The sequence below is a fragment of the Crotalus tigris genome, unplaced genomic scaffold, assembly GCF_016545835.1.
Source record: "Crotalus tigris isolate CLP2741 ecotype Arizona unplaced genomic scaffold, ASM1654583v1 scf7180000018275.596634, whole genome shotgun sequence".
Classification (NCBI taxonomy): Eukaryota; Metazoa; Chordata; class Lepidosauria; order Squamata; family Viperidae; genus Crotalus; species Crotalus tigris.
The window spans coordinates 478,636-498,100 of NW_024096919.1; the positions used below are offsets into that span (position 1 = coordinate 478,636).

The window sequence follows — 19,465 nt, forward strand, 5'->3', positions numbered from 1 at the left end:
AGTTTTGTTCTGGCAGAGAAAAGGCCTTGGATTGTGACACATCAGATGATACATTTGAAGTAATCAAAAGTTTTTCACAGTAGTGCAGCTTGGTCTACATTTAATAAGGTTATTCTGAAACAGTCATGGTTGAAGGAGAAATATTTTATTATGGCTTCAATGGGAACTCCAGATTTATAGGGGCAATGAAACTGTAGACTAGAATTAACGGTAGCAGGCAATTTTGTGTATATTGCTTTCCTTGGAAATTATATGTGCACATAGAAAATATATTTGGAATGGCAGCATTTAAAATCCCCAGTTGATCCTAACTACATCAAGTAGTCAGCCAGATATCAATAAAATAGAAAATCACATACTTGCGCACACTTCCTACTAACTGTATTTTTCACTGACGCATTCCATTTAGTAAAATTAATTTGAAGACAGACTTCTGAGGCACCTACTACAGACTCAGACAGAGAAGTCAGATTTTTTATTTTTGTGCTGCGCAATATTTTTTATGTCATCTGTTGTGCAGATGAAAGGCCCATTGCTAGGGGAAATACAACAGAAGGCGGAGGAGTCTGAGCTGATGAAGATGGAATTCCAAATGTTGGAGACAGAGAGAGTAAGGCTATCACTGGTGGAAGAAAAGCTCTTGGATGTTTTACAGCTGCTTCAGCAACTCCGGGATCTGGTAAGAAAAAAAGACAAAAAACCCAAAAATGAAGTAGTGGAAGAAACAACAAGCTTAGATGCTGCTCCTCAGAATAGAATAGATGGACATCCTCTGTAATTTTCTGCAAGGTCTTCGGTAGACAGACTTTATCTGCTATTACACTGAGTTGCTAAAAAAAAGTTCAGCTATAGATAGCTATCTTAGAAAAGGAAAACATGAACTTCTAGATAAACAATTTTCCATTAGAGATATACAAGGCACTCTCTATAATTTAGAGCTAGGAGAGTTGTACGCTTGTTTAAGGTAGCTGTTAATATTTTTCCTGTTGAGAGCCTTTGATTTTGTGTAGAATTACTGCATGAGCTTCTGATCCAAGTTTTACTTCTGCCATGAATTCTCTTGGTGACCTTGAGCAAATCATTCTTTCTCATATTGATCTGCAATATGGAACACAATAAAACCATCTTTTTAATACAGGTTATTTTACAGCTACAATTACATTATATAGGTGAAGAAAATTATTTTTAGTGGTTAAATAAGATAAATGAGCAAAACTGAAACAGTGCGGAAGAAAAATAGTCATAGAATTATTTCACACATGCACACACACACTTCATATCTGGTTTAAAATTTACAGTAGGAAACTCAGCTTTTTTCCTTTTGCTTTTTTTTAAAAACAAAAATAGCTTTGCTATTAGCATTTCTAAGGGATAGGCGTGCCCGGCTTCATAAATGTTATTTAAAAAAGGTGGTGGCGTTCTACTTTCTAGGTCTTGTTCTGTCCCAGCCTACGTCCGCCCTTGTTACGTCACAAGAACAAACCCCTCTTAAACAGTAGGCTGGGAAAACCAACCTCTTTTTATTTTCAAAACAGTCCTGATAAGTTTTTCTCCAAAACAAAAACACAGAATACTTTCCTAACAGCTAATTGGTTACAAAAGCAAACAGAGCAGAAGTTTAAATAAGAAATTAACTGATAAAACAAAACAGACCATGATCCTTGGAAGTTCTTTACAAACGGTTGCCTTCAGCAACCAGCACCGCCCACACCTTCCCTTTTTATAAAGCAGTCCCAAAGCGTGGCTTCTCAATGCCTTCGCCTCTTCCCCTGGAGTTGTCATATTGACTGCTGCTGATCTGCTCTAGCTAATTGCCTGCGTCTATGAGCATCAATCATGTCCATCAGGTGTGAATCCTCCAAGTCTGACTCATTCTCCCCACACAGCTGAGCTTCATCCGGAACACGACTGGAGGGCCCAGGCTCTTCATCAAACTGTGAGTCTTGTAATTCATCAGAGCCTCCCTCTGACTCCCTCCAAATGCCTCCTCCACCTCCTCCTCAGATTCCCCAGACTTAGCTGTTGGGAACACAGGCTGGCACGGAATCACAACAGGTCCAGATTTAATTAGTTTAAATCTAAGAGATTTTTTTTCTAAATGTAGGAAAGGAACTAAATCTAGCTGTGAGCAATTTTAATTCTAATCAATCTATTTATAAATGAGTACAAGTCCTGGATTTATGTCCATTTGTCATGTGAATGCCATTTGCAACCTATGCCAACTTCCCTCAAGCAAAGTGCAAGATCCCAGAGAACTCATTCTCTGTAGTAGCCTTCCAGCCACTCTATAGTGCATATACCTGCTGTAACCCTCTTTTGCCCACGGCTTCTGCCAGCCTGTGCACAATCTCCACCAGCCCTCCCAAAGCTTCTGCCAACTTATCTCCATTTCGTGCCACCTGCTTGTGGCAGATAAAAACACACGCACCAGCACCCCTGTACTCTTTGCCTGGTATCCCTGCCTCTTTACATGCTGTGTAGTTCTGGGATTAAGACACAACTGTGACTGCCAGGATTGCCATTGTGAACAGTTACAGTCACACAATGTCATGCTTTACACAAGCATTGCTTAGTGATGGCAATCCCAGTCTCAATTGCTGTTGTAACCCAAGGACTACTGGTAAATAATTCTTATAGGTACTAATAAATACTATGCACACCATTTGAGAGATATTGTGGAGAAAAAAGCACATGATCTTCAATTGATAGGGTATTGGGTATTGTTATAATTAGTTTTTTTTTCCTTTTTGAAAAGAAAATATAAGTAGAGAAGTAGATAAACTGATACATGAAAGGCATACATATTACCCTACCAAACATAGGAATGTAGACATCCAATCTACACTTTGGCATTATATAAACCAAGATGTGACTAGGACCTAAGTACATATCAGTACGCTTTAAATAATGACTTGCAAAGCAATCTCTAGACTAGAATGCTCTGTCTGCATAGAAGAGTGTAATTATAATTGGGACTTTCCAGTTGAAACATGCTGACCAAAATGTGCCCAAACTACTAGTGCTGTTCTTATCATCAGCAAGGAATGGTTGATGAATTACAGATACAACAAAGTACACTCCTTTACATCATCTCTATTTGATTAAATATCATGTGATGACCCAGGGCATGGCACAGAGGTAACACAGTCAGCTGACAGTTCAAACTGCCCCTTTAATGCTCCAGATGTTCCCCAAACGCTCCCACATTTCTGGCAAGTCCCAGAGCAAGTAAGGACACACACATACACGCACACACACACACACACACACACACACACACACCTTCAGCAACCTCTGGCTGCAAGTAGTTTCAAAAGATTTTCACTCTATATCAGGCAGGAAAAGTGTGTGTGTGGAACAAACAGTCCTCTTTCAGAGTTGCTAGATTAGAACAACAATTTACTGAAGGCCAGGTAGATAACAAAGAAAGGAACATATATAGCCAAAATTCAGTCTGAGGTTTGGAATACCGAATCAAGTTTGTCAGCCAGTCCAATGGTCAGAGTTTCAGGGTTTACAAGTAGAAATCACAACACAGAACAGGAGATCAGAGGGTTGTTTCCAATGTCGGCAATGGCACACCAGCCTCCAATAATTCAGCATTTATTCCCAGCAAATGCCCCTCCCCATAGCATCTCCTTAAGTCTCAGTCCCCAGGTGTGCCTTGTAAAGAGGGGCAGGGCGCTCTCCTCCCAAGTAGTTGGGTCTGCCTGCGCTGTTCCCTCTTTCTCTTCACTCTCTGTGCTCGAAGATCGGGAGAGGAGGTCCATGCTCATTACCTGAGCTCTGCCTCTCTTGGTCATCCTGCCTCTATTCCTCCCTGCCTTCCAGCTATCCCAGTCCTGAAAGGCCCTGGCCTGCCTCAGTCTGCTCCTCCCCATATTCCTCTGAAGCCAACAATGCCTCCCCCTCAAACTCTGTCAGCTCCAGCTCTGGCTCATCTTCCTCCCCAGATTCAGGCCCCAATGGAAGCATGACACTATCCCCTCCCTCGGGACCATGTGGCCTGGGACGTTGCGGGAACCAGGCATGAAAGTCACAGACCAGATGAGGAGCATGGATATCGGTGGCATCGACCCAGGTGAAGTCCTCCGGTCCATAGACTTTCCATGCCACAAGGTATTGAAACCGACCCCACAACCAGCAGGAATCCTGGATGCTATCCACTTCATACTTCATTTCTCCATGAGGGGCTATTGGTTCCGGTGGCGGTGGAACTGGTCGATGCAGACTGTTGGCCATTACTGGTACTAGCAATGATCTGTGGAAAACTGGGTGAATCCGCATGATCTGTGGCAGGGATAAGCGAAACACTACAGGATTGATCACTGCTTCAACCAGAAATGATCCCAAGTAGTGGTGATCAAGTTTTTTTGATGGCCAAGCTGTCGGCAGGTACTGTGTGGAGAGCCCACAGCTAACAGATGATGCTGGTCTGCAAATAGTCTGCAAATAGTTTGTAGTCCTCCTTGGCTTTCTCCAGCTGGTTTTGAATCACTTGATGCATAGCTTTCAGCTCTTGGAGGAACGTATCTATGGTCAGAACTGGGGAGTCAGGCGGAGCCAATAGGAAGAGCCGTGGATAGAAGCCATAACTGGCGAAGAATGGGGACATGCGGGTGGATGCTCCAAATAGCGCCCGCCATTCTGAGGATGCTTCAAAAGGCTTCCAAAGCTTTCCAAAGGCTTTCTGAAGAATTGCGAGAATGCGCCAACTATTTGGAGGCTGGCATGTGCTGTTTGGAGAACAGCAGAAGCGATCTTGAGAAGAAGGCCTGGGGTGGCCAGCAGCCACCTTGCATTGGGCCATGCTGGGTATGGCTCATCACCAATGGCAGGGCCTGTATAGCATGGGGCAGCCGGGGCAGCATTGTTTGGGGCACTGCAGTGGCTGAACATGGGGCAGGGCTTCAGGTGGCATTCCCAAGTGCTGGATCTCCAGTAGAGGCCTGGGGGATGGTGATGGGCAACTGAGATTGTGAAAGGTCCCAAGCCTCTACTTCACACCCAACAGAAATTCCCAGTTTGAGGACTACTTTTAGACAGAGAAAACCATTAGATGAACATAATGAAAGGTGAAAAATTTATAAAACAATTTGGTATGAATAAATGATGGACATGATGGAAGTAAGGAAAGAAATGTAAGAAAATGTACAATGAATGATGCTATTAAAATTAGCTTAGCTATGTTTCCTTTTCTTATTTTGTGACTCTAATAACTTTGACTTACTCTTTGTTACTTTTCTGTAGTCTGCATAACCTAACTTTCTCTGAAAAGGAATAGCATGATATATAGATTACATGTATATATGATAACTTTAGTATTTAAAGGATTTTTCTTGCATGCTGTGGAGAAAAGAAAACAGATGTCTTAGAAACAAGGTATCATCAAAATAAAAAAACAGTTTACTAAATTTACCTGCACTGTATCTGTTTTTTCTCTTATTTCTAAACTGCATTTAAGGCCACTTTTTATTATGAATGTAGTTACATCTAATGAGAGCTGATCTGATAGCTAAAATTAGTCTGATTTGATTCTCAAATTCTGTTAATAACTCTTACGAATATATATAATATTTTCCTATTACATTTCTTCTATACTTGTCAGGCTTTCATGTCTTCAGTTGTGGTAATGCTTGCTCCTTGTGACAGTCAAAATCTAATGAAGGATAAGCTAATAAACTGCCATGAGTGATTATAATTGGCAAAAAAATATCATTACATTCTCATTGTCCATCACCATGTTGAAAATCATTTGTTAAGCAATCCATCAACTGACACATAACACCACTGTGAAAATATTGCCCTGAGTCTTGTACGTTACTATATATCATGGCTCTTAAGTGGTAATAATATGATGACTTATCACTCATGGGCCTGGATGTTAAGAATATCTCCTGCAGAGTTTAAGAATCTATATAACAATACACTCATAAAGAACACGGTAGGTTCTTTTTCAAACATGGGAGGGAAATGGTGCTTGTGAATTGAGCTCAGTCTCAAAGAGACATCATCTTTACTTAATTTTGAAGGTGATCAACTGTTAGAGGAAAGATGAGATTTAAATATAGATAATTAAAAATAACAGTAAAATTAAATTTAGCTTTCATGAATGAATACAATTACTTCAGTGCATAAGGGCTAGAAAATCAAACACTCAGAACTCAAACTCTCAAAACTATTTTTCAACAATTTCTGTATCATGCTCATCTCCCTGGTCCCACAATATCTACTATATCATTTATCGCTGTCTGCATCTCATGCTTTCTTCCTTTCACCTCTCCATGACCATTTTTTTATACTTTGCGCACGTGATTGGCAAATGAAGACCAAGTACATTGTATTGAGCCTGCCCATTCTGTTTGACAGTATGTAGAACTACAGAACTGATCACATATACAGGTTGATAGTGTGACTATCCACCATGAAAAAGGGAAAGATGGACTACACAGAGGCCCTTTTCTTAAACGACATGAAAATAAAACCCAAACTGTCTTCTGATGGGTAAACAATGTCTATCAGTCTTGTTTTGCAGCTACATACATTTTGTGTTATGACATTATCTAGCTATCTTGTGGAATATGTTTTGCACATTCACCTTCTGTTTACATTCTGTTATATCTCTTTGTCTCCTGTCTGATGTATATTTGCACCATTGATGTATACAATTTCTCTGAATTGCCAACTTGTTTGTTGATCATAAAGGCCATTAAAAGTAAATCCAATGTTGCAGTTGGTGTGAATATTAGATTTTGGAAGAGGATTAATATATTTCAGTATTGACATGTGCAGATAAAACTCCCTAATATTGTTTTATGTTTTGAAGAACATTTCTAAGCGCACCTTGGGGAAAATCTTACTGAACACTTTGGAATCCTGCTGTGACTCCCAACATGGTAAGAAAGTACAGTAACCTTTGGTACTAAACCTCACAGTTTGGCTGGCAAGACCACTGGTTAGCAGGAAACTTCTCCGGAGGGCAGAGAATTGGCACTGCTCCAATATGTTAGATACCCTGTTGCACAGAAATGGCTTGATCAAGATAGTTAGATAGTAGATAGTGAATGATCTTAAAGATTCAGAAACAGAGATAGACACAAAGGGAGGAAAGGAGAGATTCTTAATGTCTGATTCATCCCCAATCAATTAGCTATCAATTAAGCTAAGAAAGGATTTCAATGAATAAGGACATAGACACACACACCCCCCAAAAAAGCGCGCTCACTCCTTTGAACCCAGATTATAATTCTCTGATGTGGCAAGAAAATGGGTGAGAAAAGAAAACTTTACAGGAGGAATGAATAGCTGGTGATGTGGTGGTGGTTTGGGGATAGTGCAAAAAACATCTAATGCTACCTTGGTCTAGATGGGGGGTGGGCAGACATCTTGTAATTTATTTAGTTGGTAAAAGAGAAATGGAATAATATAAAAAAATTATTGCTTAAGTTTGAAAGAAGTAAAAATGTTATTGAAATTTTGAACTTGAAATACAGTAATGTTCCAGCTTTGGAATTCCCTGAACATATGTGGAGGTTAACATATCATTCTGTTACGTAACTGGAGACATCTAGTGCCAGATTGTGACTGATCAGTGGTATAGATCTATTTCTAACTGTCCTACTAGCCTGATCCAGCACAGAGGCTTAGGCTGGCAATTTGCATTGCTAGAATAAGCTTCTTCATCCCAACTTCTTTTTCCCAGTGACTTCGTACAGTGTAGGATTACAGGAAGGCCGAATGTATGCCCTCTAGCCCATATTTTCTTTAAAATATTTATTCAGCAATCTTAGATTTCCTTTTTTTGCCTCAATGAAAAGAAAGAAAAAAACCAGAAGACAGTGTTGTCGTTTAGCAAAGAAAGTAGGTCAGATCTTCAATATAATAACCTTTCATCTTTATACAAAACACACATTTCTTGAGTTCTCTCTTCTCCCCAGGTAGTAGTCCACTGTGCAGATCCCATTGTTGTGAGATTTTCAGGCTCCAAAGGTTGTTTGATGATTTTGTTCTTTATAGTGAAGTTGGGTATGTGCTTTCTTTTATTATCCTAGGAGAACAGCGCTCCAGATTCTTCTTGCAATTCCAAACAAAATTACATTTATTTCAGTATGAAGCAATATATATATAGAGAGAGGAAAAAATAGGAATCTTTGATTCCACTTTGATCCTATGCACATTGCAATTCCACTGAATTTAAGGGGACTCACCAAAAAAGTGGTTCATAAGGATGGGAATTAAACATCATGGCAATTTTCAGCCTAAGAGATTAATTTATCTGTAATAATAAGATAATTATTTCTACTTCTACATGTGTAGCATTCAATGACATGTGCAGTAGTCTGCAATATTAGTAGCCTTTTTTTCTAAAATGTAAATCTGCTTTGGGAATGAATATAAAAGAAAATGCTAAACCATAAATTATCAATTTTCATTATTGAAAGAAATACAGTAAGTTGCTAAATCCATTAATGAGGAATATTGGTAGTCCTCAACTTACGACTATTTGTTTAGTGACTGAAGTTAGAACAGCACTGAAAAAAAGTGATTTACAAGTGATCCTCACACTTATGACTACTGCAGCATCCCCATGGTCATGTGATCAAAATTTGAATGCTTGACAACTGACATGTAGTTATGATGGTTGCAGTATCCCAGGGTCGTGTGATCATTATTTGCAAGTTCTCAAGGGTTGCCACAAAGAAGAGGGAGTCAAGCTATTCTGCAAAGCGCCTGAAGGCAGGACAAGAAGCCGTGAATGGAAACTAACCAAAGAGAGAAGCAACCTAAAACTAAGGAGAAATTTCCTGACAGAACAATTAATCAGTGGAACAACCTGCCTCCAGAAGCGGTGAATGCTCCAACACTGGAAGTTTATAAGAAGCGACTGGACAGCCATTTGTCTGAAATGGTATAGGGTTTCCTGCCTGAACAGGGGGTTGGACTAGATGACCTACGAGGTCCCTTCCAACTTTATTATTATTGTTGTTATTATTATTATTATTAAGTTTCCCAACCAGTTTCTGACAAACAATGGGGAAAGCTAGATTCTCTTAACAACTGTGTGCTATTATGTGCAACTGTATGGTAATTTGCTTAATGACCACAGCAAAAGAGGCTGTAAACTAGAATACAACTCATTTAACCATTGTCTCACTTAGTAACAGAATTTCCATTCCCAATTGTGGTCATAAGTTGAGGACTATCTGTAACATTTCCTTAAGTATTTGAAAAAATTAAATGACTAAGCTCTAATGTTCCTTCTAACACAGTGATTCTCAACCTTTCTAATGCCGTGACCCCATAATACAGTTCCCCATGTTGTGGTGACCCCCAAGTGGGTGTGGCCACCAATAAGAGGGAGTAGGACAGCTAGGGAAAAGGGAAAAAATGGCGGACAGCATGGTTTGGTGACCCCCATGAAATGGTCATTCGACCCCAAATGGGGTCCCGACCCACAGGTTGAGAACCACTGTTCTAACACATGTTTATATTATATGTTTATATGTGATTTAGAAATATTTTTTCCTTAGGGACATCTCAATACAGAATGGAAATATAATATGTTTAAAAGAAATAGATTTGGTACGCTTATTTGTATATTCATCTCATATTTTTATATAATATGTTGTATATTGATCTCATATTTTTATAGGTTGGAATTTTATTTTTTTAAAGTGGCAGTTAAATTTTACAGTCTAGGAAAAAAATATTTATTTATAAAGAGTTTTCCTGTTTGCCTTTTCATAAATAATTATAGTAGTGAGAGAAAAAATGCACATTCTTGATAGTATAGTTTGTAACTGTGTTTTGAACTAGAAATTGATGAAGAGATATTATCCACAGGCCTACCCTTTTTCGCAGCTGTCTCATCTTAAGCTTGTGTGGTATGCTTCTTCACTTGATTTTTCAGTCAGAATTACTTACATCTCAAAATGTGTAGAAGCTGAACTCAAAAAGCAGGGCTGCCTTAACCCAGTTGCATACTGCACAAGGGTGCTGCATAAGGGGGAAAGTGCCAGTTGCAAGGTAAAAATTGTTTTTAATCAGCAGCTGGAGTTCTTTTAAAAAAATGTTTTTAACATTGGACGAGTGTGCATGCTTTGTGCACAAGGGCTCCTTATATGCCAGTAGTTCCCTGCCCATAAGCTTTTTCCTTAAGATTGCTTTTCTTCTCATGCATTTTTACTCACTAATGCATGAATGCCTTCCCAAAATGTTCATAAAATGTTGTGTATTTGGCAAAACAAAAACAGTGGCTACCATAGATTATCAGTGCAATAGCAGGCTAGAAGACAAATTTGATCTGAGGTATGAGATTATTTTTATATCTGCATTCCGACACATTCTGTTCTGTTTTACAAGGACAAATACTTCAAAACGTTTTCCATTCTTTATTCAAAGATAAATGAATCTTCATCTTAATCACCCCAATGTCTCTAAGGCAAAGCAACATGCCAGATAAAGGGGTTACTTCACTTGGGATTACTTTGATCTGAAGAAAAATATAGAACAGTGGTTCTTAAACTGTTTGATTCAATTACCTTTTCTTTGGGTCTCAAATACTGTCATTATCCATATAAAAACAAAAGAGTTTTAATAGTTGCAATGCTAAACTGGATCCTTGATCATAAGCAAACAATTGCAAATCACTCTGTTACCGCCAGGATATACCCAGATTATTGCTCTGGATAACAATATGGGCAGCATACAAATTTAGTTAATAAATAAATAAATACCCGTAAAATTAACCAGAATGGGTCCAAATATCTCACCTTTATGCTGGAAACGTAAAACAGCAATAGGATCATATTATCATATGATAATATGCCCAAAGGCTTGTGAGTATTGGAATAGGATACGAAGATGGCTGAAAGATATATTAATGTTGGACTTAGAGTTAAAATCTGAACTTTTCCTGTTGGGAATAACTACAGAGAAATACAATAAGGGAACAATCTATTTGCTGTTACATAGCTTGACTGCAGCTAGGCTAGCGTTCGCGCAAAAATAGAAGAGCAAAGATATTCCCACAGAGGAAGAGACACTATATAAAATATTATCATGTGCGGAAATGGACAGGCTCACAATGGTATTGAAAGACAAATGTAGATCAGTTTATTTCGAAACCTGGGATAAATTTTACTGCTGGAGGGATTTGAGGAGGACGGTTGGGATTATAGGCTAGCGTTAAGATAGAAATACATGTGATTTTAGAATAAGTATTGTATATAAAATTTAGATGTATATTCAGAGATGAAGAATCAGTTGTAAAATGTGGAATAATTTGATAAGAATGTATATACTGGAATGTCACATTATATCCAATGTTTTTTAATTATATTATAAATAACATTTTGATTAAAAAAAATAAATACATAAATAAATACATAAATAAATAAAATTACCCCCAGTTTAGGGACCACTGATATAGATGAGCCCTGATGCATCAGACAAAAGGTTCATTTAAATTTCTTACAATGTCTTCTTTACAAATAGATTATCACCTCCCACAAATAGGATATGAACACAGTCATATGCTCCTGTTGCCTTTCTTAGTGACATACTCAAAAGCATATTGCCTCTGATACATATGGTCCTCCTCTTCTTCCTCCTTTTCCTTCTTTTTTAGGCTTCGGCACAAACTCATAGAGTTGCAATTGCACAAATTTGAGTGTGTTAATCCAACACTTTTTTTCTTTATCTTAAAGGAAAACCGCCTATTGTTGAAGTCCTAGATGCTCTCTCCCATGAACTGGCTGCCTGCAAACTCATCGGAAGCAAGTCTCTTGAGAAAACACCAGGACACCAGTCTTTGTCAAGTTCTTTGGTTATCTCCTGTTGAGCAATAATGCCTCTATTATGTTTTGCAATTATAACCATAGGGTTAAAAGTTGCAATCCAAAATCATGGAGGGTTCTGCCACCATTTATGTAATGGTCCAATGCAAGAGATGGAATGATAAAATAAATGGCATAAATATAAAGAGATAGGCAAATAGAACAGAAAATCCAGGGTTATCTGTACAGACCGGCAATGAGCCTTGAATAGATTTTGAGAGATGGATCTCTCATCCTTTCTTATGGGACTTTATACAGTTGGATATATGATTTGAGATTTGAGAACCTATAATACAACATACATCTGAAACCTGAAATTATATTCAATATTTCCAAAGTCCCCCAAACTCTCATTTAATTTACAATTAAATTTTATCCAGTATTTACTCCTTATGGCATTAAGTGGCACCTGAAATCTCTAATTTACCAGTATCATTCATACACTACAATTAGTCCATACTGTAATGACTCTAACTGGGATGGTCATTTCTATTACTAAGCAAAAATTCATATAAACACTCTGCTTATGATTATTAAGCAAATGGTCATTAAGTGAGATATTATGTGACTATGACTTATTACTTCCTGCTGGCTTCCCCATTGGCTTTGCTTGTTACAGCCAGCTGGGAAGGTGGCAAATGGCAATCCCTTGACTAGAGGTATGGTGAAACAGTTATAAGTTCAAGAGCCAATCATAAGTCAATTTTTCAGCACTGTCGTAACTTTCAACAGTTGCTAAACAAGTGATTGTTAAGCAAGGACTACCTATAATTTATCATATGTAAAATAATACAGTAATATTATTACCCTGTAGAAATTTACTTTTCTGAACATAGCAGAGAAGATTAATTTGCATTTTTAAATATTATTCCAGTACAGTTCTTTTCTTGAGCATTTCCTTGGTGGCCCAATGCTACACATGAAGAAAATAAAATTAAAAAGTACCTAGAAGGATTATACGTTAAAGGAGGAATAAAGCTGACCTGAAGTCTGCAGGAATTACTTTAAGCTATTGCATCTGGACTGCAACATTTATACAAGGGCACCAAAAAGATTCCACATCTACATCTACAGTATTTGTAGCCCTTTGTTTTTTAATGGAATCATAACAACTTTCCATTGGAGTTAGGTGCAAAATGGGACCAGGAAAACAAGAAACAAAGTGCTTTGGAAGAGGATGTAAAAGAAGCAGATTGTAATTTTTTCACACACAAAAATCCACTCTTTGTTTTGTTTTCTGTTTGGATGAGAGCTACCATACTTTAGTTATGGTATTAAGGGAGAAATGCTGTTCATCTACCACAACCATTCACATCGTCTCTATCAGTACCTCCTTATCTTCCATCTGTCTATTCCTGCCTTTCAGTAATCTGTAAAATAGTTACAGGTTGTTGTTATTGCATGTACTTGGAGGAACTTGGGTGTTAAAATAATCTGACTGAACGATATATGTATGGCTACTTGTAAACATAGAGTTTATTTTATTCTAGAATTATGTCTGCATTTTTTTTTTACTGGAAATTTACAAATGTAGTATATCTTGGTATGACCTTTTGACTATTATCTTCAACCCTAGTAAAATGTAGGTGATTATATTAAGTCACCTTGATTTTTAAAAAAAAATAATGCTAGTGCAGCAAAAAAGGGGGGAGGGTAATAGGAGCTAGACAGAATCACAGGAAGTTTCTGATTATATCTTTGAGGATATACAGTATACAGTACTTGGATTCTTTAAGTGGTATTCCTTCCCATTACCTATCTTTGTAAAGTATTCTGGTCTATGTCCTGGCCTAACTTTTCAGTCAGCTCAGAGTAGACACTAGCTCTAATTCAGTCATTGTTCCTTGTGCAGTTTCACTGATTTTTCAAGGATTCTAGATCCTTGATATTAATAAGGTGCAGTCAGCTGCCTCCTGATTTTTTTAGTTCATGAGAAATTTACGTTAAAGCTTTAGAATTTCTGCTGAAATTCAGGTGATTGGTGGCAATCAGATGTAAGAGAGAGGCCAGCGAACCTGGTGCATGCTTCCCTTGGCCTGTTACATAATCAGGATTTATGAAAATGGCTTATCTCCAAAACATATGAAAGATGACTCATAACTGAAAGCTTGATTATCTCAATATGAAACTATTGATCTGGTTTGAAGATCATGCTGCCCCGTGGCTTAAGCATGATGCCAACTTGGCTGAGTTTGGTCAGTGTGCTGTGCTTAGACAACTTTCAGTGGCTGAATCACACAATTTGCAGACCCAAACCCAACATTACAGTTTAGCACACCTTGATTTTTTTGTCTCTATTTCAGGTGCCCCTGGCAATCATTGGATAATAATGTGATTTATAACACATGCACTACATTATATTTTCCATCTCCGTAGTTTCTTTATTTTTGTTCTGTATATTTTAATCACCTTCCTTCATGGCATGTTTCTGGAAATTCCATTGTGTGCTACAATTTATAAGCTTTCAGATAGATTAATAAAGTTATTCTCACAATATGGATTTGGATTTTTTTTTCTCATGGCCAACTTAACTATTATTTAGTTTTGCACCATTCTTTAATTTAATTTAATCTTGCCTTAAGATATTTCAAAGTACTGTTTGATTAAAACAGTATTGCAGCCTGAAGCATGTATACTTAAAGATTGAATTTCTTAAAAATATTGGAATATATGATTAAATTTTCAGGATAGTTAGCTTGTACAAATCTTGTCTTCATGTGCTTATTGTGGCATTATTGTCTCTTTGATAGGCTCAGAGGGAAAGTACTAGAGCAGTTCTGATAAATGCTACTGATGCTAATAATCAAAAGACACTGTGCATCTGTTCTACCTTCTCAGTGGATTCTTTTCTTAGCATGAAAAAAGGGGAATGCATTAGAAAAACAAGGGAGATGTCAACATCTGCACCACCCATAGAATTTTATGAATGAGAAAAACTTGATTTGCATAGTGAAAGCCTTATTTGGAAGCATTTTGGATATGTCTATTACTTTGGTTTCAAATGCAAATGCTGATTTGCAGTAGGAGAATATAGTAGCCATTAGCTTGGCAACATGTTTGTTGCACTATGCTGGAAATTGGGCTACAATCCTCACAGAAATTGTTTTTAGATCTGCTGGCAAATGGACTCCTGAATTATCACACTAAGCCACAGATTATTGGCCATGTTTGTCCAACACTCCTGGCAGAATGAGCTGGTTCTTGGGAGTCAACCTTGATCCTGGTGCTCCAGCAGTGACAAAAAAAGGAATGGTGATTTTTCAATATCTTCCTAGCAATTGCAGAAAAAGATTAGGGAGCATGTTTTTTTTTTAAAAAAAATAATAATGAAAAAATAAATCTGCAATGATGTGATATCAAGTCAGGCAACTTATTCATCCACCTTTCCCTTCCCATTTGCTAATCCCCTCAGTTGTAGAAGCTCTGTTTGTGTATGTGTGTTAAGAGACAGAGAGAGAAATTCATTTTGTCTATCCTGCTGCATTCAATCTCAGTACTTTAACTGTCTAGGACAGACATGTCAAACACAAGGCCCAGGGGGCGGATGCGGCCCACAAAGTGGTTTCATGTGGCCCACAAAGCCATCCTGAAAAAAATGAGGGAATGGCCCCCGCTGCCTTGGCTGTGGCCCAGGCTGGTGGGAGCCAATGTACAATTTTGTGGTGGCCATCTATGCTGAAACGCATTCAGTCTTAGCTCCACAAGGCTGTCTAGAAACAGCAAGGAACCGGCCCCTGCCGTGTTGGCCCTGCCCCCTGGGTGCATGCTGGGGAGGTGTCACCCTTTGTGAGGAATGAAGAAATGGACCATGCCTTGGCACTTGCCCCGGTCCCACCCCTCAGATCTGTCCCACTCCTGCCCAGGCCCCCCAGCACCCTTGACGTGAGCTATGTAGAGCTGGCCATGCCCAACCAGTAGGCCACACCCACCCTGGCCACACCCACCCGGCCCCATGAGGACAACCACAACGCTGATGCGGCTCTCAATGAAATTGAGTTTGACACCCCTGGTCTAGGATGTTTACAGATATAGTGCTAGGATTCTCATTTTAATAATTTTGGGTGGTTCCAATCTCTGTGGAGTGACCATGTGGATCCCACTTGAAAGGACGATATTTCTGACCCTCATAGGACTACCCAAATGATTACTGCTCATATTTTTGTAACAGGAAACACTTGTCTTTTTGCTCAGGACCAGAAGTAATGATCAGAGCATTAAGAGCCAATATATGGTCCCTTTTTTAATTGACAGATCACTAATAGTTTTTCTACTATTATACTGACTAGAATTCCTCTGCAGTGGTAGCGGGGCCTAGCAGAATGAATCTAAATGGTTTTCTGACTGTATGGGGCATGTTTTTTGTGCCTTCAAAACAGTGATTCTATTAAGGACATGGTCAGTCTGAGGCAGGGAAATGATCCAGACGATAGACAGAATGGCTTCTGAAGATCTAAAGGAAACAGCTGAGAACACTGGTTATTCAGGAAGCTCAGGACAATGAAACAGCAGGATTAGCAGCTAGAACAATGGTGGAGGAAGTCTTGGGATAAAGACTAGCACAGGCTAGAATCTACGTTAAAGTCTCTTGCACAACTTTGAGGAGAGTGAAGAAAATGCATTTGCTTCTAGAATCCATCTGAAGATGAGTTATTCCAAACTATACTAGCTCTATTACAACCAGGGCTTTTTTTCTCATAGAATGCCCAGAACGGAGTTCCGGCACCTTTTTTGGATGGAACCTTGTAGGGTAGGCAAGGCAGGTTGTATGACGTGTGTGAGTTCCGGCACCTTTTTTTTTTTTTTTTTAGAAAAAAAGCACTGATTACAACAATAACTGAGAAAAGCTGCCTGCCTGCCTGCAGTGACTTATTTGAGAAAGACTTGGTAGGAATAAAAATCACATTTACTCTAACTTTGGCTTCTTGGTTATAGTAGATTCTAATGCTGTATTTCCAGCATCTGCTTGTCCTGGAGAAACCCTTCTCTGTGGTATAACTTGGTGAGAAGACAAAGAGTCTTCTAAACTATGAAAGTCACCATCACTGGAGATATTTTGTCAATAGTACAAAAGTTTCTTCTACAAGAATGCACTCACTCAACAGATAATGTAAACTACTTTAAAATATTAAGACTTAACTTTTATCTACTTTATAATTATAGGGATCTGCTATTAAAACATGCTGGCATCACATGCATCATTGATGACCTGTCTGCTTGCCATGGATATAATTTATATTTGGGGTTTTCATAGTTTTAAATTTTATTTTTATATGGCTTTGAGTCACGTAGCATATGCAGCAAAATAACAAATGGGGAAATTTATTTCTTCGTTCCTGGAACTATAGTCCTCTTAAAAAATGTTGGGGATAAGGTCCCGTTAACAGACTTGCCATGATTTTTCTAAGTCCTAGAGGTTACTCACTATGAAGAAAAATCAGAACAAAAGGGAAAAACTGGTTTTAGTATTAAGGATTACTGAAGATTGACTATTCCAAGATTCTGTAATTAGTAACAGTTCAGCAGTGTATTCTATAACTCATAATACTGAAGGAGGAAATTACAATATTCTAAATCTAGAAAGGACATTTTCCTTACAGATGTATTAATGTCTTTCAGATAAGTTATCAATTAAGATATCTTTCCTATATATGAATGCTAGGTTATTTAATGAGCATTAGCCATTACAGGTAATCCTCGACTTACATTCACAATTAAGCCCATTTTTTTTGCTGAGACAGTTAAGTGAATTTTGCCCCAATTTATGACCTTTCTTACCATAGTTGTTAAGTGAATCACTGCAGTTGTTAAGTGAATCTGACTTTGCTTGTCAGAAGGTAACAAAAGGTGATTACATGATTCTGGGCTGCTGCAATCTTCATAAATATGAGTCAGTTGTGAAGCATCTGAATTTTGATCACGTGACCATAAGGATGCTGCAACAGTTGTAAGTGTGAAACACGGTCTTATGTCACTATTTTCAGTGCCATTGTAACTTTGAATGGTCACTAAATGAACTGTGTTGTAAGTCAAGGACAACCTGTACAGGGAAATAGGTAATTGATGAGATTTTTCTTTCGCCATAATTATGTAATGAATATACATAATTGTTATAAAAGTGGAAATCATTATAGCAAAGTTACATATTTCCCATATCCCAAAAAAAATCTATGCATTTATATTATGTTTTAGACTGACCTGAATGTCAGAAATCAGAATACAGTTGGAAGGGACCTTGGAGGTTTTCTAGTCCAACTCCCTGCTCAAGCAGGAGATCTTATGCCAGTGATGGTGAACCTTTTAGAGACTGAGTGCCCAAACTGCAACCCAAACCCACTTATGCATCGTCGGGTGCTGAGTGGGTGTGGCCATTGGGTGGGTGTGGCCCATTGGGTGGGCAGGCTGCGGTGATAACAGCAAACTGGGTGGGACTAAAAAGTTCAATCAATCAATTCCAACTTTGCAAGATCTTTTCTTTTCCTCGCAAGAAGTTGAAATTGACTGATTGATTGAACCTTTTTTTTTTTTTTTTTTGCACACGGCCTCAGAGGCCTAAAACAAAATGGTTTTTGTTGCGTCCTTGGCGGGAAAACAGACACGAGAAGCAGCTGGAGTTCTCAGTTTCTTTTATTCAGCGTTCAGCTTACAGGAAGATGGATTCAGCCTCGCCCAAACGCCTCGCAGCCTCTTATATAGGCAACTCCCGGGTAAATGGGTTACTTTTCCCGCGCCAGCACCCGCGCATGCGCACCGCGCTGGCGACAGCCTGTCTGGTCCCGGGCAGCTTTGCACCTGCCCGGGACTGCCTGCAAACGCCCGAGCCGTTTGCAAGGCTCGGGACATAACACCCCTTTCCCCCGGGCTAAAACTACTACCAACATACACCATTTATTTTTATATGACATTTTGCTCCCCAGTGCTCCCACTGTTTACTGGCCTTTGCCTTGCCAGCAATGTTATGTAGTCTTCTAGGTACTTAGGAGATTTCTTTGCTCTCTGTGACCTTCTTAGCTGTGGGTTACTGGCATAAGTCCCCGGACTGGAGGGAGGCGTGAGCCTGTTCTCTCTATTGTGCCCTGGTGTCTTCCAAGGACTGTGCCCCGATGCCTGGCCTGCTTGCTTGCCCACCGGGCTCGTCAGGCCAGGGCTTCTGTTGCTTTGTGACCTGGTTCTCCTACCTAGCTGTAGACCCTCAGGCCCCTTGAAGTGATAGCCACTGCTGGGCGTCTCTGTAGAACCTCCTAGGTCAGTCCAAGACCTGTCAGGAGGCTGTCCCATCCCTGAACCCCATTCTGTGCTCGGGCTCGTGTGGGTTTCTGTACTTTCCCAAAACTCAGGTGTTCCCTGAGTTGTGCTCGGGTTGTTGTAGTCGGGACTTGGTTCCTCGACTAGCTCTGTGTATGTTTGACCCCCTGTAGGATTTGGGGTAAGGTCAGGCCAACTTTGGGGATTGTGTGCCAGCTCTCGTGCGGGGAATGATTTGTTGGGATGCCCCCGGGTATCCTCCGTGACTGGAGTAGGCGTGAGTGCCTGTTGTGTGGGTAAGCTCCATGACTTCCTTTTCGGAGCAATTGCGGAATCTGGGGACGGGCCGTTTGTGGCTCCCTCAGTGGAGATGGGCAGCAGCTCGT

General features: G+C 39.2%; 1 protein-coding gene across 3 annotated transcripts in view; it reads left to right on the top strand.

Moving 5' to 3' along the window:
* The window catches only part of EFCC1 (EF-hand and coiled-coil domain containing 1), an 82,336-nt gene extending 68,001 nt beyond the window's left edge, over nt 1-14,335 (top strand). Inside the window, exons 6-8 of one of the 3 annotated variants that reach the window (XM_039349444.1) lie at nt 521-679; nt 6,827-6,896; nt 11,709-14,335. In XM_039349444.1, the coding sequence (XP_039205378.1) occupies nt 521-679; nt 6,827-6,896; nt 11,709-11,842 (363 nt within the window). In that variant the 3' untranslated portion in view covers nt 11,843-14,335. The remainder of the gene's footprint in view (nt 1-520; nt 680-6,826; nt 6,897-11,708) is intronic. The other 2 variants (XM_039349445.1, XM_039349446.1) reach the window with 2 other exon arrangements.
* Nucleotides 14,336-19,465: the final 5,130 nt, after the last annotated feature.